The sequence below is a fragment of the Oncorhynchus keta genome, unplaced genomic scaffold (genome assembly GCF_023373465.1).
Source record: "Oncorhynchus keta strain PuntledgeMale-10-30-2019 unplaced genomic scaffold, Oket_V2 Un_contig_15371_pilon_pilon, whole genome shotgun sequence".
NCBI lineage: Eukaryota > Metazoa > Chordata > Actinopteri > Salmoniformes > Salmonidae > Oncorhynchus > Oncorhynchus keta.
In genome coordinates, this window is record NW_026279277.1 from 1 (window position 1) to 22,500 (window position 22,500).

At 45.5% G+C, this 22,500-nt stretch overlaps 1 protein-coding gene across 1 annotated transcript; it reads right to left on the minus strand.

Annotated features, from left to right (window-relative positions):
* Positions 1–8,881: 8,881 nt before the first annotated feature.
* On the minus strand, positions 8,882–21,936 carry LOC127918964 (filaggrin-like). Its single transcript, XM_052502272.1, has 4 exons — positions 21,670–21,936; positions 18,605–20,973; positions 18,196–18,428; positions 8,882–9,168 (listed from the first exon to the last, which is right to left on the minus strand). The coding sequence occupies exons 1-4, from the start codon at positions 21,934–21,936 to the stop codon at positions 8,882–8,884; spliced, it is 3,156 nt and encodes a 1,051-aa protein (XP_052358232.1).
* Between the last annotated feature and the right edge of the window lie 564 nt (positions 21,937–22,500).

The window sequence follows — 22,500 nt, forward strand, 5'->3', positions numbered from 1 at the left end:
CCTTTGGTTCCTTCCCTATATATGTCACTCCCTTTGGTTCCTTCCCTATATGTCCCTCCCTTTGGTTCCTTCCCTATATATGTCACTCCCTTTGGTTCCTTCCCTATATATGTCACTCCCTTTGGTTCCTTCCCTATATATGTCACTCCCTTTGGTTCCTTCCCTATATATGTCACTCCCTTTGGTTCCTTCCCTATATATGTCCCTCCCTTTGGTTCCTTCCCTTTATATGTCACTCCCTTTGGTTCCTTCCCTATATATGTCCCTCCCTTTGGTTCCTTCCCTATATATGTCACTCCCTTTGGTTCCTTCCCTATATATGTCACTCCCTTTGGTTCCTTCCCTATATATGTCACTCCCTTTGGTTCCTTCCCTATATATGTCACTCCCTTTGGTTCCTTCCCTATATGTCACTCCCTTTGGTTCCTTCCCTATATATGTCCCTCCCTTTGGTTCCTTCCCTATATATGTCCCTCCCTTTGGTTCCTTCCCTATATATGTCACTCCCTTTGGTTCCTTCCCTATGGTTCCTTCCCCTATATATGTCCTCCCTGTGGTTCCTTCCCTATATATGTCCCTCCCCTTTGGTTCCTTCCTATATATGTCCCTCCCTTTGGTTCCTTCCCTATATATGTCTCTCCCCTTTGGTTCCTTCCCTATATGTCTCTCCCTTTGGTTCCTTCCTATATATGTCCCTCTCTTTGGTTCCTTCCCTATATATGTCCCTCTCTTTGGTTCCTTCCCTATATGCCCTCCCTTTGGTTCCTGCCCTATATATGTCCCTCCCTTTGGTTCCTTCCCCTATATATGTCACTTCCCTTTGGTTTTCCTTCCCTATATATGTCTCTCCTTTGGTTCCTTCCCTATATATGTCCCTCCCTTTGGTTCCTTCCCTATATGTCACTCCTTTGGTTCCTTCCCTCTCCTTTGGTTCCTTCCCTATATGTCACTCTCTTTGGTTCCTTCCCCTATATGTCACTCCCTTTGGTTCCTTCCCTATATATGTCCCCTCTTTGGTTCCTTCCCCCTCCTTCCCTATGTCCCTCCCCTTTGGTTCCTTCCCCTATATATATGTCCCTCTCTTTGGTTCCTTCCTATATATGTCACTCCCTTTGGTTCCTTCCCTATATATGTCACTCTCTTTGGTTCCTTCCCTATATATGTCACTCTCTTTGGTTCCTTCCCTATATATGTCATGTCTCCCTTTGGTTCCTTCCCTATATATGTCCTCCTTTGTTTCCTTCCCTATATATGTCACTCCCTTTGGTTCCTTCCCTATATATGTCACTCCTTTGGTTTTTCCTTCCCTATATATGTCTCTCCCTTTGGTTCCTTCCCTATATATGTCACTCCCTTTGGTTCCTTCCCTATATATGTCACTCCCTTTGGTTCCTTCCCCTATATATGTCCTCCCTTTGGTTCCTTCCCTATATGTCCTCCCTTTGGTTCCTTCCCTATATATGTCCCTCCTTTGGTTCCTTCCTATATATGTCACTCCCTTTGGTTTCCTTCCCAATATATGTCTCTCCCTTTGGTTCCTTCCCTATACATGTCCTCCCTTTGGTTCCTTCCCTATATGTCTCCCTTTGGTTTCCTTCCCTATATATGTCTCTCCCTTTGGTTCCTTCCCTATATGTCTCTCCTTTGGTTCCTTCCCAATATATGTCCCTCCCTTTGGTTCCTTCCTATATATGTCACTCCTTTGGTTCCTTCCCTATATATGTCACTCCCTTTGGTTCCTTCCCTATATATGTCCTTCCTTTGGTTCCTTCCCTATATATGTCACTCCCTTTGGTTCCTTCCCTATATATGTCTCTCCCTTTGGTTCCTTCCTATATATGTCACTCCTTTGGTTCCTTCCCTATATATGTCCTCCCTTTGGTTCCTTCCCTATATGTCTCTCCCTTTGGTTCCTTCCCTATATATGTCACTCCTCTTTGGTTCCTTCCCTATATATGTCACTCCCTTTGGTTCCTTCCCCTATATATGTCCCTCTCTTTGGTTCCTTCCCTATATATGTCCCTCTCTTTGGTTCCTTCCCTATATATGTCCCTCTCTTTGGTTCCTTCCCTATATATGTCCCTCTCTTTGGTTCCTTCCCTATATATGTCTCTCCCTTTGGTTTTCCTTCCCTATACATGTCTCTCCCTTTGGTTCCTTCCTAATATGTCACTCCTTTGGTTCCTTCCCTATATATATATATATATATATATATATCTCCTTTGGCTCCTTCCTATATATGTCTCTCCCTTTGGTTCCTTCCCTATATATGTCTCTCCCTTTGGTTCCTTCCCTATATATGTCACTCCCTTTGGTTCCTTCCCTATATGTCACTCCGTTGGTTCCTTTGGTTCCTTCCCTATATGTCTCTCCTTTGGTTTCCTTCCCTATATGTCTCTCCCTTTGGTTCCTTCCCTATATATGTCACTCCTTTGGTTCCTTCCCAATATATGTCCCTCCCTTTGGTTCCTTCCCTATATATGTCCACTCCCTTTGGTTCCTTCCCTATATATGTCACTCCCTTTGGTTCCTTCCCTATATATGTCCCTCCCTTTGGTTCCTTCCCTATATATGTCACTCCTTTGGTTCCTTCCCTATATATGTCCTCCCTTTGGTTCCTTCCCTATATATGTCCCTCCTTTGGTTCCTTCCCTATATATGTCCCTCCCTTTGGTTTCCTTCCCTATATATGTCCCTCCCTTTGGTTCCTTCCCTATGGTTCCTTCCTTATATATGTCCTCCTTTGGTTCCTTCCCTATATGTCCCTCCTTTGGTTCCTTCCCTATATATGTCCCTCCCTTTGGTTCCTTCCCTATATATGTCTCTCCCTTTGGTTCCTTCCCTATATATGTCTCTCCCCTTTGGTTCCTTCCCTATATATGTCCCTCTCTTTGGTTCCTTCCCTATATGTCCCTCTCTTTGGTTCCTTCCCTATATATATGCCCTCCCTTTGGTTCCTTCCCTATATATGTCCCTCCCTTTGGTTCCTTCCCTATATATGTCCCTCCCTTTGGTTCCTTCCCTATATATATGTCTCTCCCTTTGGTTCCTTCCCTATATATGTCCCTCTCTTTGGTTCCTTCCCTATATATGTCCCCCCTTTGGTTTTCCTTCCCTATATATGTCCTCTCTTTGGTTCCTTCCCTATATATGTCCCTCCTTTGGTTCCTTCCCTATATATGTCCTCCCTTTGGTTCCTTCCCTATATATGTCCCTCCCTTTGGTTCCTTCCCTATATATGTCCCTCTCTTTGGTTCCTTCCCTATATGTCCCTCCCTTTGGTTCCTTCCCTATATATGTCTCTCCCTTTGGTTCCTTCCCTATATATGTCCCTCCCCTTTGGTTCCTTCCCTATATATGTCACTCCCTTTGGTTCCTTCCCTATATGTCACTCCCTTTGGTTCCTTCCCTATATATGTCTCTCCCTTTGGTTCCTTCCCTATATATGTCACTCCTTTGGTTCCTTCCCTATATATGTCCCTCCCTTTGGTTCCTTCCCTATATATGTCCCTCCCTTTGGTTCCTTCCCTATATATGTCCCTCTCTTTGGTTCCTTCCCTATATATGTCCCTCTCTTTGGTTCCTTCCCTATATATGTCCCTCTCTTTGGTTCCTTCCCTATACATGTCTCTCCCTTTGGTTCCTTCCCTATACATGTCCCTCCCTTTGGTTCCTTCCCTATATATGTCACTCCCTTTGGTTCCTTCCCTATATGTCTCTCCCTTTGGTTCCTTCCCTATATATGTCTCTCCCTTTGGTTCCTTCCCTATATATGTCTCCCTTTGGTTTCCTTCCTATATATGTCTCCCTTTGGTTCCTTCCCTATATATGTCCCTCTCTTTGGTTCCTTCCCTATATGTCACTCCCTTTGGTTCCTTCCCTATATATGTCCCTCCCTTTGGTTCCTTCCCTATATGTCCCTCCCTTTGGTTCCTTCCCTATATATGTCCCTCTCTTTGGTTCCTTCCCTATACATGTCTCTCCCTTTGGTTCCTTCCCTATATATGTCCCTCTCTTTGGTTTCCTTCCCTATATGTCCCTCTCTTTGGTTCCTTCCCTATATATGTCCCTCTCTTTGGTTCCTTCCCTATATATGTCCCCTCTTTGGTTCCTTCCCTATACATGTCTCTCCCTTTGGTTCTTCCCTATACATGTCCCTCCTTTGGTTCCTTCCCCTATATATGTCTCTCCCTTTGGTTTCCTTCCCTATATATGTCTCTCCCTTTGGTTTCCTTCCCTATATATGTCTCTCCCTTTGGTTTTCCTTCCCTATATATGTCTCTCCCTTTGGTTCCTTCCCTATATGTCTCTCCCTTTGGTTCCTTCCCTATATATGTCACTCCCTTTGGTTCCTTCCCTATATATGTCTCTCCTTTGGTTCCTTCCCTATATATGTCCCTCCTTTGGTTCCTTCCCTATATATGTCTCTCCTTTGGTTCCTTCCCTATATATGTCCCTCTCTTTGGTTCCTTCCCTATATATGTCTCTCCGTTGGTTCCTTCCCTATATGTCTCTCCTTTGGTTCCTTCCCTATATATGTCCCTCTCTTTGGTTTCCTTCCCTATATATGTCCCTCCCTTTGGTTCCTTCCCTATATATGTCCCTCCCTTTGGTTCCTTCCCTATATATGTCCCTCTTTGGTTCCTTCCCTATATATGTCCCTCTCTTTGGTTCCTTCCCTATATATGTCCCTCTCTTTGGTTCCTTCCCTATATATGTCCCTCTCTTTGGTTCCTTCCCAATATATGTCTCTCCCTTTGGTTCCTTCCCTATACATGTCTCTCCTTTGGTTCCTTCCCTATATATGTCACTCCCCTTTGGTTCCTTCCCTATATATATATATATATATATCTCCTTTGGTTTTCCTTCCCTATATATGTCTCTCCCTTTGGTTCCTTCCCTATATATGTCTCTCCTTTGGTTTCCTTCCCTATATATGTCACTCCTTTGGTTCCTTCCCTATATGTCACTCCCGTTGGTTCCTTCCCTATATATGTCCCTCCCTTTGGTTCCTTCCCTATATGTCACTCCCTTTGGTTCCTTCCCTATATGTCCTCCCTTTGGTTCCTTCCTATATATGTCTCTCCCTTTGGTTCCTTCCCTATATATGTCTCTCCCTATGGTTCCTTCCCTATATATGTCACTCCCTATGGTTCCTTCCTTATATATGTCTCTCCCTATGGTTCCTTCCCTATGGTCCCTTCCCTATATGTCTCTCCCTTTGGTTCCTTCCCTATATATATATGTCTCTCCCTATGGTTCCTTCCCTATGGTTCCTTCCCTATATATGTCTCTCCCTATGGTTCCTTCCCTATGGTTCCTTCCCTATATATGTCTCTCCCTATGGTTCCTTCCCTATATATGTCCTCCCTTTGGTTTTCCTTCCCTATATATGTCTCTCCCTATGGTTCCTTCCCTAGATATGTCACTCCCTTTGGTTCCTTCCCTATATATGTCTCTCCCTATGGTTCCTTCCCTATATATGTCTCTCCCTTTGGTTCCTTCCCTATATGTCACTCCCTTTGGTTCCTTCCCTATGGTTCCTTCCCTATATGTCTCTCCTTTGGTTCCTTCCCTATATATGTCTCTCCCTATGGTTCCTTCCCTATATGTCACTCCCTTTGGTTCCTTCCCTATATATGTCTCTCTCTTTGGTTCCTTCCCTATATATGTCACTCCCCTTTGGTTCCTTCCCTATATATGTCACTCCTGTTGGTTCCTTCCCTATATATGTCACTCCTTTGGTTCCTTCCCTATATATGTCTCTCCCGTTGGTTCCTTCCCTATATATGTCTCTCCCGTTGGTTCCTTCCCCAGGTGTCATTGTTTCTGTTTCATGTCTGTGCGTTGTTTGTGTTTCTTGTTTTTACTATGTTGTGTTTATTTATTAAAACCTCACTCCTAAACTTGCTTCCCGATCCTCAGCGCACATCCTTACAATGTGCCTGTATATGTGTGTGTGTGTATGTATGTGGTTCTGTGTGTGTGTGTGTGTGTGTGTGTATGTATGTGGTTCTGTGTGTGTGTGTGTGTGTGTGTGTGTGTGTGTGTGTGTGTGTGTGTGTGTGTGTGTGTGTGTGTGTGTGTGTGTGTGTGTGTGTGTGTGTGTGTGTGTGTGTGTGTGTGTGTGTGTGTGTGTGTGTGTGTGTGTGTGTGTGTATTTGTGTGTGTGTGTGTGTCTCTGCCGGTGTGCCCATTCCTGTGCGTGTGTGTGACTCACGTTGGGAGGGTCGGCAGGGGTCGCTGTGGTTGCCCACTATCGTTTGGTTGCTGGAAACCGAGGAGACACTGGAGCTGCGTACAAAGCCGAAGGCGACCAGACGGGCAGGTGGCAAGGCCGAGAAGCCTGGGGGTCGCAGACGAGACTGACCCGGTTTAGGCAGCAGGGTCCTGGCCACGGTGGTCTCTGGACCTGGCGTCCTCTGGTCTGCTGGAGGGGGAAGGGGGTTTAGTGGAGGGGCAAAGTCATATACTGTATAAATGATCATGTGCAGATCTGAAAGGATTGAATAGGGATATGGAGGCAAATGGATTTACAGAAGACAAGGTGGAGGGCTACTTGTGATTTAATCCCACGAGTGATAACACATCGCTCCCCCTATCCATTCATTCATCCTATCGACTGGCCCCTCAGGCCCTTCACCCATCTGGAATAGGGTTTGATTTGGGACGCAGCCCTGTGTGACCCCACTAGGGACCTGTGATGATATTCGTAGCTTCTACTCTGCTGTCGTGAGACCATGATCATCATCGCCACAGATTATTCTGTTATAGGATGGAACGATTCACCGATACACATCGATTCACCTGGTTCATTCGTTTTAGAATATAAGGGACTCCAAACCGATCCAGCATCGGTATTCGTTTTAGAATATAAGGGACTCCAAACCGATCCAGCACACAGAAAAAATCGATTCAAACGAAGTTGGTTCACTATCATCTTTTTCCTCAAATTATTTTTCTTTTAGCTCTCGAAAATACCTCTCATCCTTTGTGACAACTGATGTGTCCCCTCTTTCAGTGTCTAACTAAGCATGTCGCTAGTCATTGATCAACAAGTCATTTTGCATGCCGAACAACCCCAGGCAATTTCAGTAGTGCGCTGTACGCATCTTCCCTCATCAACTCAATGGCATATATATTATTATTATTATTATTAAACTCATCTCTGACCACTGGCTGCATCCTGCATTCAAAGATGGCCAGAGTCGCTCCCCTCCTCAGGAAACGAACACTCGACCCCTCTGGCGTTAAAAACTACAGACTTCTTTCTTTTCTTTCCAAAACCCTTGAGTGTGCTGTCTCTGACCAACGCTCTAGTTATCTTCTTGACCCTAACCAGTTAGTCTTCAAGATGGAGTATTCAACTGAGGCTCGCCACTCTTTCAAAGCTGACCCTCTCTCCTCTGTTCTCATCCTCTTAGATCTATCCGCTACCTTCGACACCGTGAACCACCAGATCCTCCTCTCCACCCTCTTAGGGCGTCTCAGGCTCTGCACACTCCTACCAGGTGACGTGGAGAGGATCTGTATTTGCACCACGTACTCTCAGGTGTCCCCCAGGGCTCGGTTCTAGGCCCTCTTCTATATAAACACCAAGTCACTGGGCTCCGTCATATCCCCACATGGTCTCTCCTATCATTGCTATGCAGATGACACTCAAGTACCTTCTCCCTCCCCCCAACACTCTGCATGCCTGGCAAACATCTCACCTCTGTAACATCTGCTTCCAACTAACAACCTCAAACACCTCGGTCCCCTAAACGCAGCTCACTCTCAGATCCCCAATCACCCAATTTTCTGATCACCTGTTCACACACCCGTATGTCATTATCACACTGTTTAGTTCAGTTCTTTGCACCCCGTCACTGTGGGGTATTGTTTGTTTGGGACACTTCTATTCTGTTTGTCCCGTGATTTACTCCTCCTGTGTTGATAGCTTTGACTGCCTCACTAACGACGCCTTTGCCTATTCCCTGCCTGTACTTTAGCCTATCGGATGTCCTGTTATCAACCTATTCCCTGCCTGTACTTTAGCCTATCGGATGTCCTGTTATCAACCTCTTGCCTGATCTCCCAGGCGACGTTACTATCCTTTTCCCTGCCTATACTGTTGCCTTTTCTGTGTATGACCTTCTGCCTGCCCCTGGACCTGGACCCAGCTACCTGCCTCCTCCTGTGGTCCTTTACAAATAAACACCTGCTGTGCCCTGCGCTTGAAACCAGCTCTCTGTCTCCCATCGTGTTCATTGCAGCCTCAAGCTCAACCTCGAAAAAACAGAGCTACTGTCCACCAGGCGAAGACCTGCCCGCTCCAAGACATCTCCATCACGGTTAACAACTCCAGTGTTGCCCTCCCAGAATGCAAAGAAACCTTGGCGTGACCCTGGTCAACACCCTGTCGTTCTCTACAAACAACATAGCAGTGACTCGCTCCTGCAGGTACAACATCCGTAGAGTACGACCCTTCCTCACAGGAAGTGCCGCTTGTCAGGTTCATGCTCTACAACATCCAGAGTACGACCCTTCCTCATACAGGAAGTGCCGCTTGTCAGGGTTCATGCTCTACAACATCCGTGAAGTACGACCCTTCCTCATACAGGAAGTGGCGCTTGTCAGGTTCATGCTCTACAACATCCGTAGAGTACGACCCTTCCTCATACAGGAAGTGGCGCTTGTCAGGTTCATGCTCTACAACATCCAGAGTACGACCCTTCCTCATACAGGAAGTGGCGCTTGTCAGGTTCATGCTCTACAACATCCGTAGAGTACGACCCTTCCTCACATACAGGAAGTGGCGCTTGTCAGGTTCATGCTCTACAACATCCGTATAGTCGACCCTTCCCCTCATACAGGAAGTGGCACTTGTCAGGTTCATGCTCTACAACATCCGAGAGTACGACCCTTCCTCATACAGGAAGTGGCGCTTGTCAGGTTCATGCTCTACAACATCCGTGAAGTACTGACCCTTCCTCATACATGGAAGACCCTTCCTGTGGCGCTTGTCAGGTTCATGCTCTACAACATCCGTAGAGTACGACCCTTCCTCATACAAGAAGTGGAGCTTGTCAGGTTCATGCTCTACAACATCCGCAGGAGTACGACCCTTCTCATACAGGAAGTGGCGCTTGTCAGGTTCATGCTCTACAACATCCGTAGAGTACGACCCTTCTCATACAGGAAGTGGCGCTTGTCAGGTTCATGCTCTACAACATCCGTAGAGTACGACCCTTCCTCACCAGGAAGTGGAGCTTGTCAGGTTCATAAGCATACAAGCAACATCCGTAGAGTACGACCCTTCCTCATACAGGAATTGGCGCTTGTCAGGTTCATGCTCTACAACATCCGAGAGTACGACCCTTCCTCAGGAAGTGGCGCTTTGTCAGGTTCATGCTCTACAACATCCGTAGAGTCTGACCCTTCCTCATACAGGAAGTGGCGCTTTGTCAGTTCATGCTCTACAACATCCACCGTAGAGTACGACCCTTCCTCATACAGGAAGTGGAGCTTGTCAGGTTCATGCTCTACACCAGAGAAACATTGCCTTACTGATAGTGGGTGGCAGATGCCCAGTTTACATTCATGTTTTCATGTTTGGTATTACGATCCTTGTAGGGACCTAAAATGTTTTTCCATTCAAAACCCTATTGTCCCTAACCCTAACTCCTCACCCTAATTCTAACCCCCTAAAACCTAAAATAGGTTTTGTTTTTGTAGGGAACCTGGGAAATGTCTCTAACGAGGGAGAATTTTCCTTGTTTTACTATCCTAGCGGGGACTTCCGGTACCCACAAAGGTAGTAATACACACACACACACACACACACACACACACACACACACACACACACACACACCCCGATTCACTCCTCTAATCAAACCCAAATGCACAGAATCGTTACAGTGTCGTATCGGAGCCCATGTATCTATACTGAACAAAAAATACTTTATATAATAATAATAATAATAATATAAATAATAATTAAATAAATAAATAAATATATATATATATATATATATATATAAACGCAACATGTAAAGTGTCCCATGTTTCATGAGTTTAAATTATCCCAGAAAAAGCACAAATGTGTTTACATCCCTGTTAGTGAGTATTTATCTGTTGTCAAGATAATCCCATCCACCTGACAGGTGAGGCATATCCAGACGCTGATTAAACAGCGTGATCAAATCAAATCAATGTAAATAGTCCGGGTGGCCATTTGATACCTTGTTCAGAAGTCTAGCTTGGGGTAGAAGCTGTTAAGGAGCCTTTGGATCTAGACTTGGTGCTCCGGTAGCCGCTTGCGATGCGGTAGCAGAGAGAACAGTCTATGACTTGGGTGACTGGAGTCCTCAACAAATTGTTTTTACCTTCCTCTGACACCGCCTGTTATAGGTGTCCTGGATGGCAGGAAGCTTGGCCCCACGGATGTATTGGGCTGTACGCACAACCTCTGAAGCACCTTACGGTCAGATTCCGTGCAGTTGCCATACCAGGCGGTGATGCAAACGCTCAGGATGCTCTCGATGGTGCAGCTGTAGAACCTTTTGAGGATCTGGGGACGCATGCCAAATCTTTTCAGTCTCCTGAGGGGGAAAAGGTGTTGTTGTGCCCTTTCAATGACTGTCTTGGTGTGATTGGACCATGATAGCTTGTTGGTGCTATGGACACCAAGGAACCTGAAACTCTCGACCCATTCCACTACAGCCCTTTCGATTTGAATGGGGGCCTGTTCGACCCTCCTTTTCTTGTAGTCCACGATCAGCTCCTTTGTCTTGCTCACGTTGAGGGAGAGGTTGCTGTCCTGGTACCACACTGATCAACGACTCTCATCGTTGTCGGTGATCAGGCCTACCACTAATGATGGTGTTAGAGTCGTGCTTAGCCACGCAGTCATGAGTGAACAGGAGTACAGGAGGAGACTAAGAATGCACCCCTAAGGGTCCCCTGTCTTGAGGATCAGCGTGGCAGATGTATTGTTGCCATTACCAACTGGGGGCGGCCCGTCAGGAAGTCCAGGATCCAGTTGCAGAGGGAGGTGTTTAGTCCCAGGTCCTTAGTTCAGTTTAGTTTATTAATTCGCCCATTTAAAAAAATAATAACAAAAGCACACATAAAAACTTAAAAGTCATACATGCACATGAATAAAATCATGGAGGATAACACACTATAAAGTCTGGGACTTATTTCCATTGTGGTCCTCTTGAGACAAGATGGAACACAGTATGGCAGGGAAATAATAAAACAAAAACATAGAAGAACATTTATCTCATCAAAAACAGAGAAGAAGAACAGCTATCTCATAGAGAAAAAACAGAGAAGAAGAACAGCTATCTCATCAAAAACAGAGAAGAAGAACAGAGAAGAAGAACATCTATCTCATCAAAAACAGAGAAGAAGAACATTTATCTCATCAAAAACAGAGAAGAAGAACATTTATCATCTATCAAAAACAGAGAAGAAGAACATTTATCTCATCAAAAACAGAGAAGAAGAACATTTATCTCATCAAAAACAGAGGAGAAGAACAGCTATCTCATCAAAAACAGAGAAGAAGAACATCTATCTCATCAAAAACAGAGAAGAAGAACAGCTATGTCATCAAAAACAGAGAAGAAGAACAGCTATGTCATCAAAAACAGAGAAGAAGAACAGCTATGTCATCAAAAACAGAGAAGAAGAACAGCTATGTCTATTCCATCAAAAACAGAGAAGAAGAACAGCTATCTCATCATTGCAGTTACATCTTAGGGTTATTCATATGGGCACAGAAGACATCAAATATATTTTTAAAGCTGCCCAGAGAGGACGTTGTTTTTATGGACAGAGGCAACTCATTCCATTCTGAGTTCTCCAGTATACAAGAAAGTACCTTTCCCAGCATTACTCCTGAACCTGTATAAGCACCTGATCTGGTGCTGTGATTGTGTGCATCCCTAACACGAGGAAAGTAATCACTTAGATATCTGGGCGCAGGACCATAAATACTCCGGTAAACCAAACCTAGTCTAATCTGGGACACCCTAGCCACAACAGGCAGCCAGTTTAGTTCCTGAAAGCAGCTCCTGCCTATGTGAGTACGTGGACTCACCTTCAATACTACTCTGATCAGCTTATTCTGGGATATCTGGAGCTTCCCCTTCAGAAGTTTAGATAAGCCCCCAAACCAGGAAGTAGCTTAGTGATGAGCTTTGTGGGCACTATGGTGTTGAACAACTGAGCTCTAGTCAATGAACAGCATTCTCACATCTTTGTTCATTTTGTCCAGATGGGAAAGGGCAGTGTGGAGTGCGATTGAGATTGCATCATCTGTGGATCTGTTGAGGCGGTATGCGAATTGGAGTGGGTCTAGGGTGTCCGGGAGGATGCTGTTGATGTGAACCATGACCAGCCTTTCAAAACACTTCATGGCTACCAACGTGAGTGCCACAGGGCGGTAATGATTTAGGCAGGTTACCTTCGCTTCCTTGGGCACAGGGACTATGGTGGTCTGTATGAAACATGTAGGTATTTCAGACTCGGTCAGGTAGAGGTTGAAAATGTCAGTGAAGACACTTGCCCGTTGGTCCACACATGCTCTGAGTACAAGTCCTGGTAAACCGTCCTTCCCCGCAGCCTTGTGAATATTGACCTGTTTAAAGGTCTTGCTCACATCGGCTACGGAGAGCGTGATCACACAGTTGTCCGGGACAGCTGGTGCTCTCCTGCATGCTTCAGTGTTGCTTGCCTCGAAGCAGGCATAAAAGGCATTTCACTAGTCTTGTAGGATCGCGTCACTTGGCAGTGCACTGCTGGGTTTACCTTTGTAGTCTGTAATAGTTTGAAAGCATTGTCACATTCGACAAGCGTCAGAGCCGGTGTAGTAGGATTCAATCTTAGTCCTGTATTGATGCTTTGCCTGTTTGATGGTTCGTCGGAGGGCATAGCGGGATTTCTTATAAGTGTCCAGATCAGTGTCCCATTCCTAGAAACCAGCAGCTCTAACCTTTAGATAGGTGCGGATGTTGCCTGTAATCCATGGCTTCTGGTTGGGATATGTACGTACGGTCACTGTGGGAATGATGTCATCGATGCACTTACTGATGAAGCCGGTGACTGAGGTGGTATACACCTCAATGCCATTGGATGAATCCCAGAACATATTCCAGTCTGTGCAAAACAGTCCTGTAGTGTAGCATCCGCATTATCCGCACTTCCATATTGAGCGAGTCACTGGTACTTCCTGCTTTAGTTGTTGCTTGTAAGCAGGAATCAAGAGGATATAATTATGGTAAGATTTTCCAAATGGAGGGTGGGGAGAGCTTTGTATGCATCTATGTGTGTGGAGTAAAGGTGGTCTAGAGTTTTTTTCCTCTGGTTGCACATGTGACATGCTGGTAGAAGTGAGGTAAAACAGATTTATGTTTGCCTGCAATAAAGTCACAGGCCACCAGGGGTGCTGCTTATGAATGAGCATTTTCTTGTTTGCTTATGACCTTATACAGCTCGTTGAGTGCTGGTCTTAGAGCGAGTATCAGTTTGTAGTGGTAAATAAACGGCTACAAAAAATATAGACGAAAACTCTCTTGGTAGATAGTGTAGTTTACAGCTTATCATGAGGCACACTACCTCAGGCGAGCAATACCTTGAGACTTCCTTAATATTAGACATTGCGCACCAGCTGTTATTGACAAATAGACACAGCCACCCACCCTCGTCTTACCAGACGTAGCTGTTCTGTCTTGCTGATGCACGGAAAACCCAGCCAGCTGTATATGATCCATTCAGCCACGAATCGGTGAAACATAAGATATTATAGTTTTTAATGTCCCGTTGGTAGGAGAGTCTCGAACAGAGATCCTCCAGTTTATTCTAAAGTGATTACACGTTGGCCAATAGAACGGATGGTAGAGGCGGGTTACTCACTTGCCGCTGAATTTTCCCAAGGCACCCCGATCTCCGCCCCTGTATTTCAGTATTTTCTTCACGCGAATGATGGGGATTAAATAAAAAAATCTTTGGCCGGTTCGAGGTGAGTAATCGTGGTTCTGATATCCAGAAGCTCTTTTCGGTTATGAGAGACGGTAGCAGTAACATTATATACAAAATAAGTTTAAAAACACACAAAATAGCACAGTTGGTTAGAGCCCGTAAAACAGCAGCCATCCTCTCTGGGGACATTATTATCACACAGGTGTACCTTGTGCTGGGGAAATAAAAGGTTACTCTAAAATGTGCAGTTTTTGTCACACAACATAATTCCACAGGTTTGAGGAGTGTCCAATTGGCCTGCTTGATTGCAGGAATGTCCACCAGAACTGTTGCCAGAGATTTGAACGCTCATTTCTCTACCATAAGCCGCCTCCAATGTCGTTTTAGAGAATTTGGCAGTACGTCCAACCGGCCTTACAACCGCAGACCAGGCGTAACTACAGCAGCCCAGGACCTCAACATCCTGGCTTCTTCACCTGCACGATTGTCTGAGACCAGCCACCCGGACAGCTGATGAAACTGAGCAGTATTTCTGTCTGTAATAAAGCCCATTTGGGCAGAAAAATAATTGTGATTGGCTGGGCCTGGCTCCAAAGTGGGTGGGCCTATGCCCTCCCAGGCCCATCCATGGCTGTGCCACTGCCCAGTCATGTGAAATCCATAGATTAGGGCCTAATTAATTTATTTCAAATCGACTGATTTCCTTATATGAACTGTAACTCAGTAAAATCGTTGAAATTGTTGCATGTTGCGTTAATATTTTTGTTCAGTATAGATATGTACTGAATCATCTTGACAGGGAAAGACGCACATCCTTACTCTGTTACTCTGTTCTCCCTTATGGCCGCAGGCTGACCATACAGCCGCTCAATCTCAGATCATGTGCCTACCGCCTGGTCCCTGTGATGACAGCCTTATTAATATGTCAGAGTCATTTCTCTCTCTGTCTGATAGAATGGAGTGATGGAGGGAGGATGAGACCGTGATGGAAAGAGCCACATGAATGATTACTCCTGGTTTTGAAATACTTTAGATATCTCCTCATTACATAACGCTACATTAACGCTCTATAATGCTACATATCACACTATAATGCTACATATCACACTATAATGCTACATATCACACTATAATGCTACATATCACCCTATAATGCTACATAACGCTCTGTAATGCTACATAACACACTATAACGCTACATAACGCTCTATAATGCTACATAATGCTCTATAATGCTACATAACGCACTATAACGCTACATAACGCTCTATAATGCTACATAACGCACTATAACGCTACATAACGCTCTATAATGCTACATAACGCACTATAACGCTACATAACGCTCTATAATGCTACATAACGCACTATAAAGCTACATAACGCTCTATAACGCTACATAACGCACTATAACGCTACATAACACACTATAATGCTACATAACACACTATAATGCTACATAACGCTCTATAATGCTACATAACACACTATAATGCTACATAACGCTCTATAATGCTACATATCACACTATAATGCTTCATATCACACTATAATGCTACATATCACACTATAATGCTACATATCACCCTATAATGCTACATAACGCTCTGTAATGCTACATATCGCTACATAAACATTCATGACGCTACATGAACAATCAGCGATCATGTGTTTGTAAGCTGAATAGATGAGCCAGTCAGTTCTGCCACAGTGAGAAATATTATGTTTTGGTTGGTACTTCTGTCAAGCGATGTACCAGTTCCACAGCTGTCGGTTATTTGTACTTCAAAGGCTGCAGGTGTCTGCAGTCAAGCCTCATTAATATTTTAATGACTTTTTCACATTTTTAAATGACTACGGTATTTCTTACAATAACTTCTAGAAAATAGATATGTCCATCTGCCCCAGGGCTTGGTAACGAGGACGATGCTGGCGAGGAGGAAAAATCCTTCGACATCAAAGTATTGCTGACTAAATTAAATTAACATAACCAGTCAAAGTCAATGAACCGTTCCACCAATTAGGTGCCTTTTGAGTAGCGGAAGTTGGTGGGGGGACACACACATTTTATTTCACCTAATTTTAACATTCTGTCATAAAGAGCACACGTTTAACTTAATTTTAAAAAAACACATTTTCCACATGTCAACAGGTTAAAGCCCCCATGCAGTCTTTTTAATCACATGTTTTTAACCATCACTGTTTGTCTAATAAATCATAGTGCGTGTTAATTTCATGAAAATATATATTTTTGTCATTTATTTCCCTTAGCTTCCTTTTGCCATTGAAATGCTCAGTCTGACTGTGTGGGAGTGTTAATACCAAAATAGTATATATTTACATACACAGCCCCGATTGGCGGATAGGATCATCTCTAGACTACCCAGCTCCCAGCTTACCCCTTCATGTAGGAGGATACATATGCAAATAAAAACGACTGGTCATTGGTCAGAATGATCAGATCAGATTGTGATGTCATGCTGTGTGCCATTTTTTCCCTTCTTTCTTTAAGATCTACGCTAAAAAGGGCATTATCATCCTTTTCCAGTGTTATTTCGACCTCAGTGTGGAATTATTTTTTTTAACTGGAAAATCTAGTTTGACTTCCCCTTTAAATCAAATAAAAAGACTATAGTACATTCATACTAAATGGCAAATAAAGTAAGAGTTCACAACATCTTTAAAATCAGCCATCAAATCCCCTTGTGACAGAGGGAAGCTTGTTGAGAGCAACAGGGAAGGCAATTGAATGAAAGCTTCACAAAAAAAACATTGAAACTGTTAAAACATTTCTAGCCAGGGTTGACATCTTATGCTGGACCGGTTCAGTTTTACACCACAAAATGCCCCAAAACTGCGGAACCAGCTCACCTGCTTTTACACTATGATTTGACTATTAGATGTTCAATGTCTCTTTAGAGAAAAAGTAGAATAATAAGTTTCACCATATTAAAACGAGAGTCAACCCAGTTCATGTAACAGGGTTGACCTTAAAATGAGGGAAAGGTTTATTTAGTCCTTCTTAAAATGAGGGAAAGGTTTATTTGGTCTTAAAATGAGGGAAAGGTTTATTTAGTCTTTCTTAAAATGAATCACTAATAACATTAAATAAATAATGACTGTCAAAGAAACAAAATAACTAGGGCTTTACAATGATGGTAAAAACTGGGATAAATGTTGGGGTTAACTGGGTTAAAATCTTCATAGAATTCACAGAAGGTGCACAGCCAAAATGCTGAATGTTGGCACTTCAGCAAGACTTTAATAATATTTTATTAATTTCCATCTAAATTATTATTATTTTTATTTAACCTTTATTTAATAATTAGGCAAGTCAGTTAAGAACACATTCTTATTTTCAATGACAGCCTACCAGGGAACAGTGGGTTTAACAGCTTTGTTCAGGGGCAGAACGACAGATTTTTTTTATCTCGTCAGCTCGGGGTTTCAATCTAGCAACCTTTCGGGAGTCCTAGTCCAACGCTCTAACCACTAGGCTACCCTGCCACCCCAATTAAAGGGGTAGTGCAGTCAAAAAAACGGATTCCACATTGCAACATGATAATTCTAGAACACGCAGCAGGAAAATATCAATATGATAATTCTAGAACACACAGCAGGAAAATATCAATATGATAATTCTAGAACACACAGCAGGAACATATCAACATGAGCATTCTAGGACACACAGCAGGAACATATCAACATGATAATTCTAGAACACACAGCAGGAACATATCAATATATCAACATGATAATTCTAGAATACGCAGCAGCAACATATCAACATGATCATTCTAGAACACGCAGCAGGAACATATCAATATATCAACATGATCATTCTAGAACACACAGCAGGAACATATCAACATGATAATTCTAGAACACACAGCAGGAACATATCAACATGAGCATTCTAGAACACACAGCAGGAACATTCCAGCAGCAACATACTGTAATTCTATAACGGTAAACAGCAGCTGTAGAGATGACTCTCCCTCCCCCCCCATTTCCCCCTCTCCCCCTTTCCCTCTCCTCCTCTCCCCCTCTCCCTCCCCTCCTCCCCCTTTCCCCCTCTCTTCTCCTCTCCCCTTTCCTTCTCTCCCCCTCCCTCTCTCCCTCTCCTCCTCTCCCCCTCCTCCCCCCTTTCCCCCTCTCCCTCCCTCTCCCTCACCCTCCCTCTTTCCCTCCAGCCTCCCCTCAGCCTCTTGGTCTCTGTCTCACCTGTGGAGTCGTGGTTTCCCTGGTTGTTCCTGGCGGTGCCTGCTGCTGTCCCGGATGGCTGAGGGTCACGACCCCTGACCTCTGACCGGTCTGGCCCTGGAACATAGTCCTGTTCTTGGCTGCAGCAGGCTGCCGGGTGACGGCCCCTAACCCCAGCTGGGGCCCTCTGGGCCTGGGGGAACGGTAGAGGCCTGTCCCTCCTGGGGACCCAGCTGTGAAGGTGCTGGAGCCAACTAGACCAGAGATAAACAACTCCAGTTAATATCAGTTCATTTCCGTTTAGTTCAATTCATTAAATTATATTATATTTAATTCAAGTTTTGTATCAGTCAGAACAAAGAAAAGGATTTGATTTTCAAGCATGCGAAAACATTTGGCTTCTACAAATACACACACGACTATACCACACCCTCTCACCTCATGCATGCATCTGTCAGGCAGGTCCCCGTGAAAGCTCTCAGAGTTCAAAGAGAGGTTGTGAGGAGGAGGGTGGCTGGGAGGTTTGATGCCCAGCGACGTCATGCCGGTACCCGGGGGAAAGTATCCTGCCTTCTCCATCTCCTGCCGGTACTTATCAAATAGTATATTAGAGGAGCAGAGCACCTGTGAGGCCTTAGAATGGGGCCCTGTCTTGTGGGGCTTCCTGTGGGCTGTAGGAGGGCTGGGGTGGGGAGAGGACAGGCGGAGAGGGAGTGTCAAGGCTTCATTTGGGTCAACCTCCGTCCCCTGGGACTTCACCTGGGGGTTCTTACGGACGTACGTGATGATCTTTGGACGGGCAGGTTTGGGTTTGTGAGGAGAGGCCCTCCTAGGGTCCGCAGGTGGCTGAGGGGAGATGGGTTTGGGTGTGTGAGGAGAGGCCCTCCTAGGGTCCGCAGGTGGCTGAGGGGAGATGGGTTTGGGGATGCTGCTGATTACACATACCTTACTAGGTGCTTTGAGGCCACTGGTGGTACCCCTCTGTAGGGAGTCGCTGCGGTCCTGGCTGGAGGCTTGGTTGCTGGCCTTGGCTGGAGAGGTGGAGGAGGCAGGTCTGGAGCTGGTCTTGGCGGGGGAGGAGGGAGCTGGTCTCCTGGGGGACCAGGGAGGGGTGGCGGGGCGGCTGGGGCTCCTGCTTGGGCTACCCCAAGGCTTCCTCCCATCCAGGCTAGAAGGACTGGAGCTGCGTTCAAACGAGCCCTGCTTCCTCAACGTTCTGTCGAAGGATGTCTCTTTCATCAACGTTCTATCTAAGAAAGGTTCTTTCTTCAAACTTCTATCAAATGAGGCCGACTTCTTTGTGGCGTTTTCAAACACGGTCGTTTTCTTTATGCTTTGTTCAAACGAAGTCGTTTTCTTCATGCTTTGTCCGAAGGATCCTTGTTCCTTTGAGGTTTTATCAAAAGAGCCATGCTTCTTCAAGCTTCTGGTTTCAACATATTGAATCCTATTTGTGCCTAACTTGGCAGGTGAGTTGTGGTTCATATCAGGGGGAATAACCTTGTGGTCCTCAGCTGCCTTCCTCCCACTGCCTCTAGCATCTTGGTGTTCCTCAGCTGCCTTCCCCTCACTACCTCTAGCATCTTGGTGTTCCTCAGCTGCCTTCCCCCCACTACCTCTAGCATCTTGGTGTTCCTCAGCTGCCTTCCCCCCACTACCTCTAGCATCTTGGTGTTCCTCAGCTGCCTTCCCCTCACTACCTCTAGCATCTTGGTGTTCCTCAGCTGCCTTCCTCCCACTACCTCTAGCATCTTGGTGTTCCTCAGCTGCCTTCCCCTCACTACCTCTAGCATCTTGGTGTTCCTCAGCTGCCTTCCCCCCACTACCTCTAGCATCTTGGTGTTCCTCAGCTGCCTTCCCCTCACTACCTCTAGCATCTTGGTGTTCCTCAGCTGCCTTCCCCCCACTACCTCTAGCATCTTGGTGTTCCTCAGCTGCCTTCCCCCCACTACCTCTAGCATCTTGATGTTCCTCAACTGCCTTCCCTTCACTGCCTCTAACAGCCTGGTACCTCTGCTCCAGATTATGGTTGTGCTTTTCATTGCCCTGATCTTCCTCCATGTTCTGCTGACATTTACAACGACCCACAAGGACGTTGTTACTGACTTGTGCTTCCGGAACGACAACCTCCTCAGACCTAACAGTTGTGTTCTGGTTTAGATCGAGGTCAGCTCGTTGTATTGTGCTTTCAGATGGAGCCTGAGGTTGTTTGGATGGCTTAGAGGCCTCGGACTGGTCTGAGATGGTGGTACAAGACTGGGAGGCCAGGGTGAGATCCTCTAAGATGGTCCCGTCTGGTCCTGAGGGTCCAGAGGGGACGTGCCAGGAGTCTGTGGTGGTGGCCTGTGTCCGTCCAGCGGCGTCCAGAGCCAGACTCCCATCCGGACTGAACATAATGGACAGGCGGGACACCAAGGCATGTTTCTCAGAGCTGAACTCTGTCCTCGTCACATACTCCGCCGTCCCTCTGGTTCCTCCAGAGTCCATGGTGGCGGCGTCCTGCCCGCCAGAGCCCTGTTGAATAGTCCTCCTCCCTCCTCCCTCTTTACTGTCAGAGACTAGATCCACTACGGAGACAGGCTGGTCCAGGAGGATCTGCCGTGCACCTCCTTTCACTCCTACTCCTACACATACCACCTCCTCCTCCTCCTCTTCCTCCTCCTCTTCTTCTACCAGGTATGCCTCCAGCTCCTGACATTCTAACATCTCAAACTCGGCCAGCTCAGGGTCGTCACACTGAGAGTCTGTCCCCCAGATGACGATCTTGTTCTCCTGCTCCTCTGTGACTGTCTGAGACACCTGTTCAGGTAAAAGGTTGATTCAACATCAGTATATAAATAGCATTAAAGACTTTTTTTTTTAAAAGAGAGATACCATCTATGCGTACTATGTGGACAGGCATCGGGAGTGTAAAACAGTCAAATTAAGAAATAAATAGAATTCAGTGCTCTTGCTAAGAATGATCTTTGGTATGTGGCAGTCTGGCTTATTGGAATTGTGTATCGCTTAGTACTTCTCAGAACTATAAGTCACTCAGATGTCTAAGTCACTCAGATGTCTAAGTCACTCAGATGTCTAAGTCACTCAGATGTCTAAGTCACTCAGATGTCTAAGTCACTCAGATGTCTAAGTCACTCAGATGTGTAAGTCACTCAGATGTGTAAGTCACTCAGATGTGTAAGTCACTCAGATGTGTAAGTCACTCAGATGTGTCAGTCACTCAGATGTGTCAGTCACTCAGATGTTTCAGTCACTCAGATGTGTCAGTCACTCAGATGTGTCAGTCACTCAGATGTGTCAGTTACTCAGATGTCTAAGTCACTCAGATCCATAAGTCACTCAGATCCATAAGTCACTCAGATGTCTAAGTCACTCAGATGTCTAAGTCACTCAGATGTCTAAGTCACTCAGATGTCTAAGTCACTCAGATGTCTAAGTCACTCAGATGTCTAAGTCACTCAGATCTGCGAGTCACTCAGATGTGTAGCGTCATACCACAGTGGTCTGAGACATCAGGGGGGGCAGAGTGTCAACATCTCCTCCTGTACTCTCCCCTCCGCCGTCGCTGCCCCCCTCCCCCATCTGGATCATCCGGTTAGCATTTGCATCCCCATCGGGTATCACCGCTCCCACTCCCCCTCCCCCGGCCTGCTGGTTCTGGTTGTTGCTCTCGACCTCACCAACATGGCTGTTCTGGTTGTTGTTCCTGACCTCACCAACATGGCTGTGGCCGATGGCCGGCTCGCCTTGCTGACCACTCATTATGACCTCACGTCAGTTCTGTTCTGAGTTCCTTCTTTCACTTAGTCACTCTGCCATCCATTAGATAACGCTGTGTACCCACAACTCTCAGAGTCTGGGTCTCTGGGTCTCTCTCTCAGGCCTTATAGCATGAGCCCAGAGATGGCTTCACATCTCTCTCCTGTCCTGTGGGGTCCTGGAGGTTTAGGTATGGGCTGTCTCACTGAGGAGAGCAGGTGGGTCGCATGGCATCGGAGATCCTTAACCTGATAGAAAACAAGACAAACCAATCATGTAGACATATCCTATTAACTACCTCTGTAGAATAATCTCACATCATGACATGCTACGAAGAGTTATGACAAAAGATTGACACTTAAAAAGTTTGCAGAAAATTTCAAGACATTTTGATACAGAGGGGTTTTCTACTTTATAATAACCCCCCTCCCCTGAGTGGCACAGCGGTCTAAGACACTGCATCTCAGTGCAAGTGGCATCCCTGCAGTCCCTCTTTCGAATTCAGGCTGCATCACATCTAGGCCATGATTGGGAGTCCCATAGGGCGGTCCACAATTGGCCCGTATT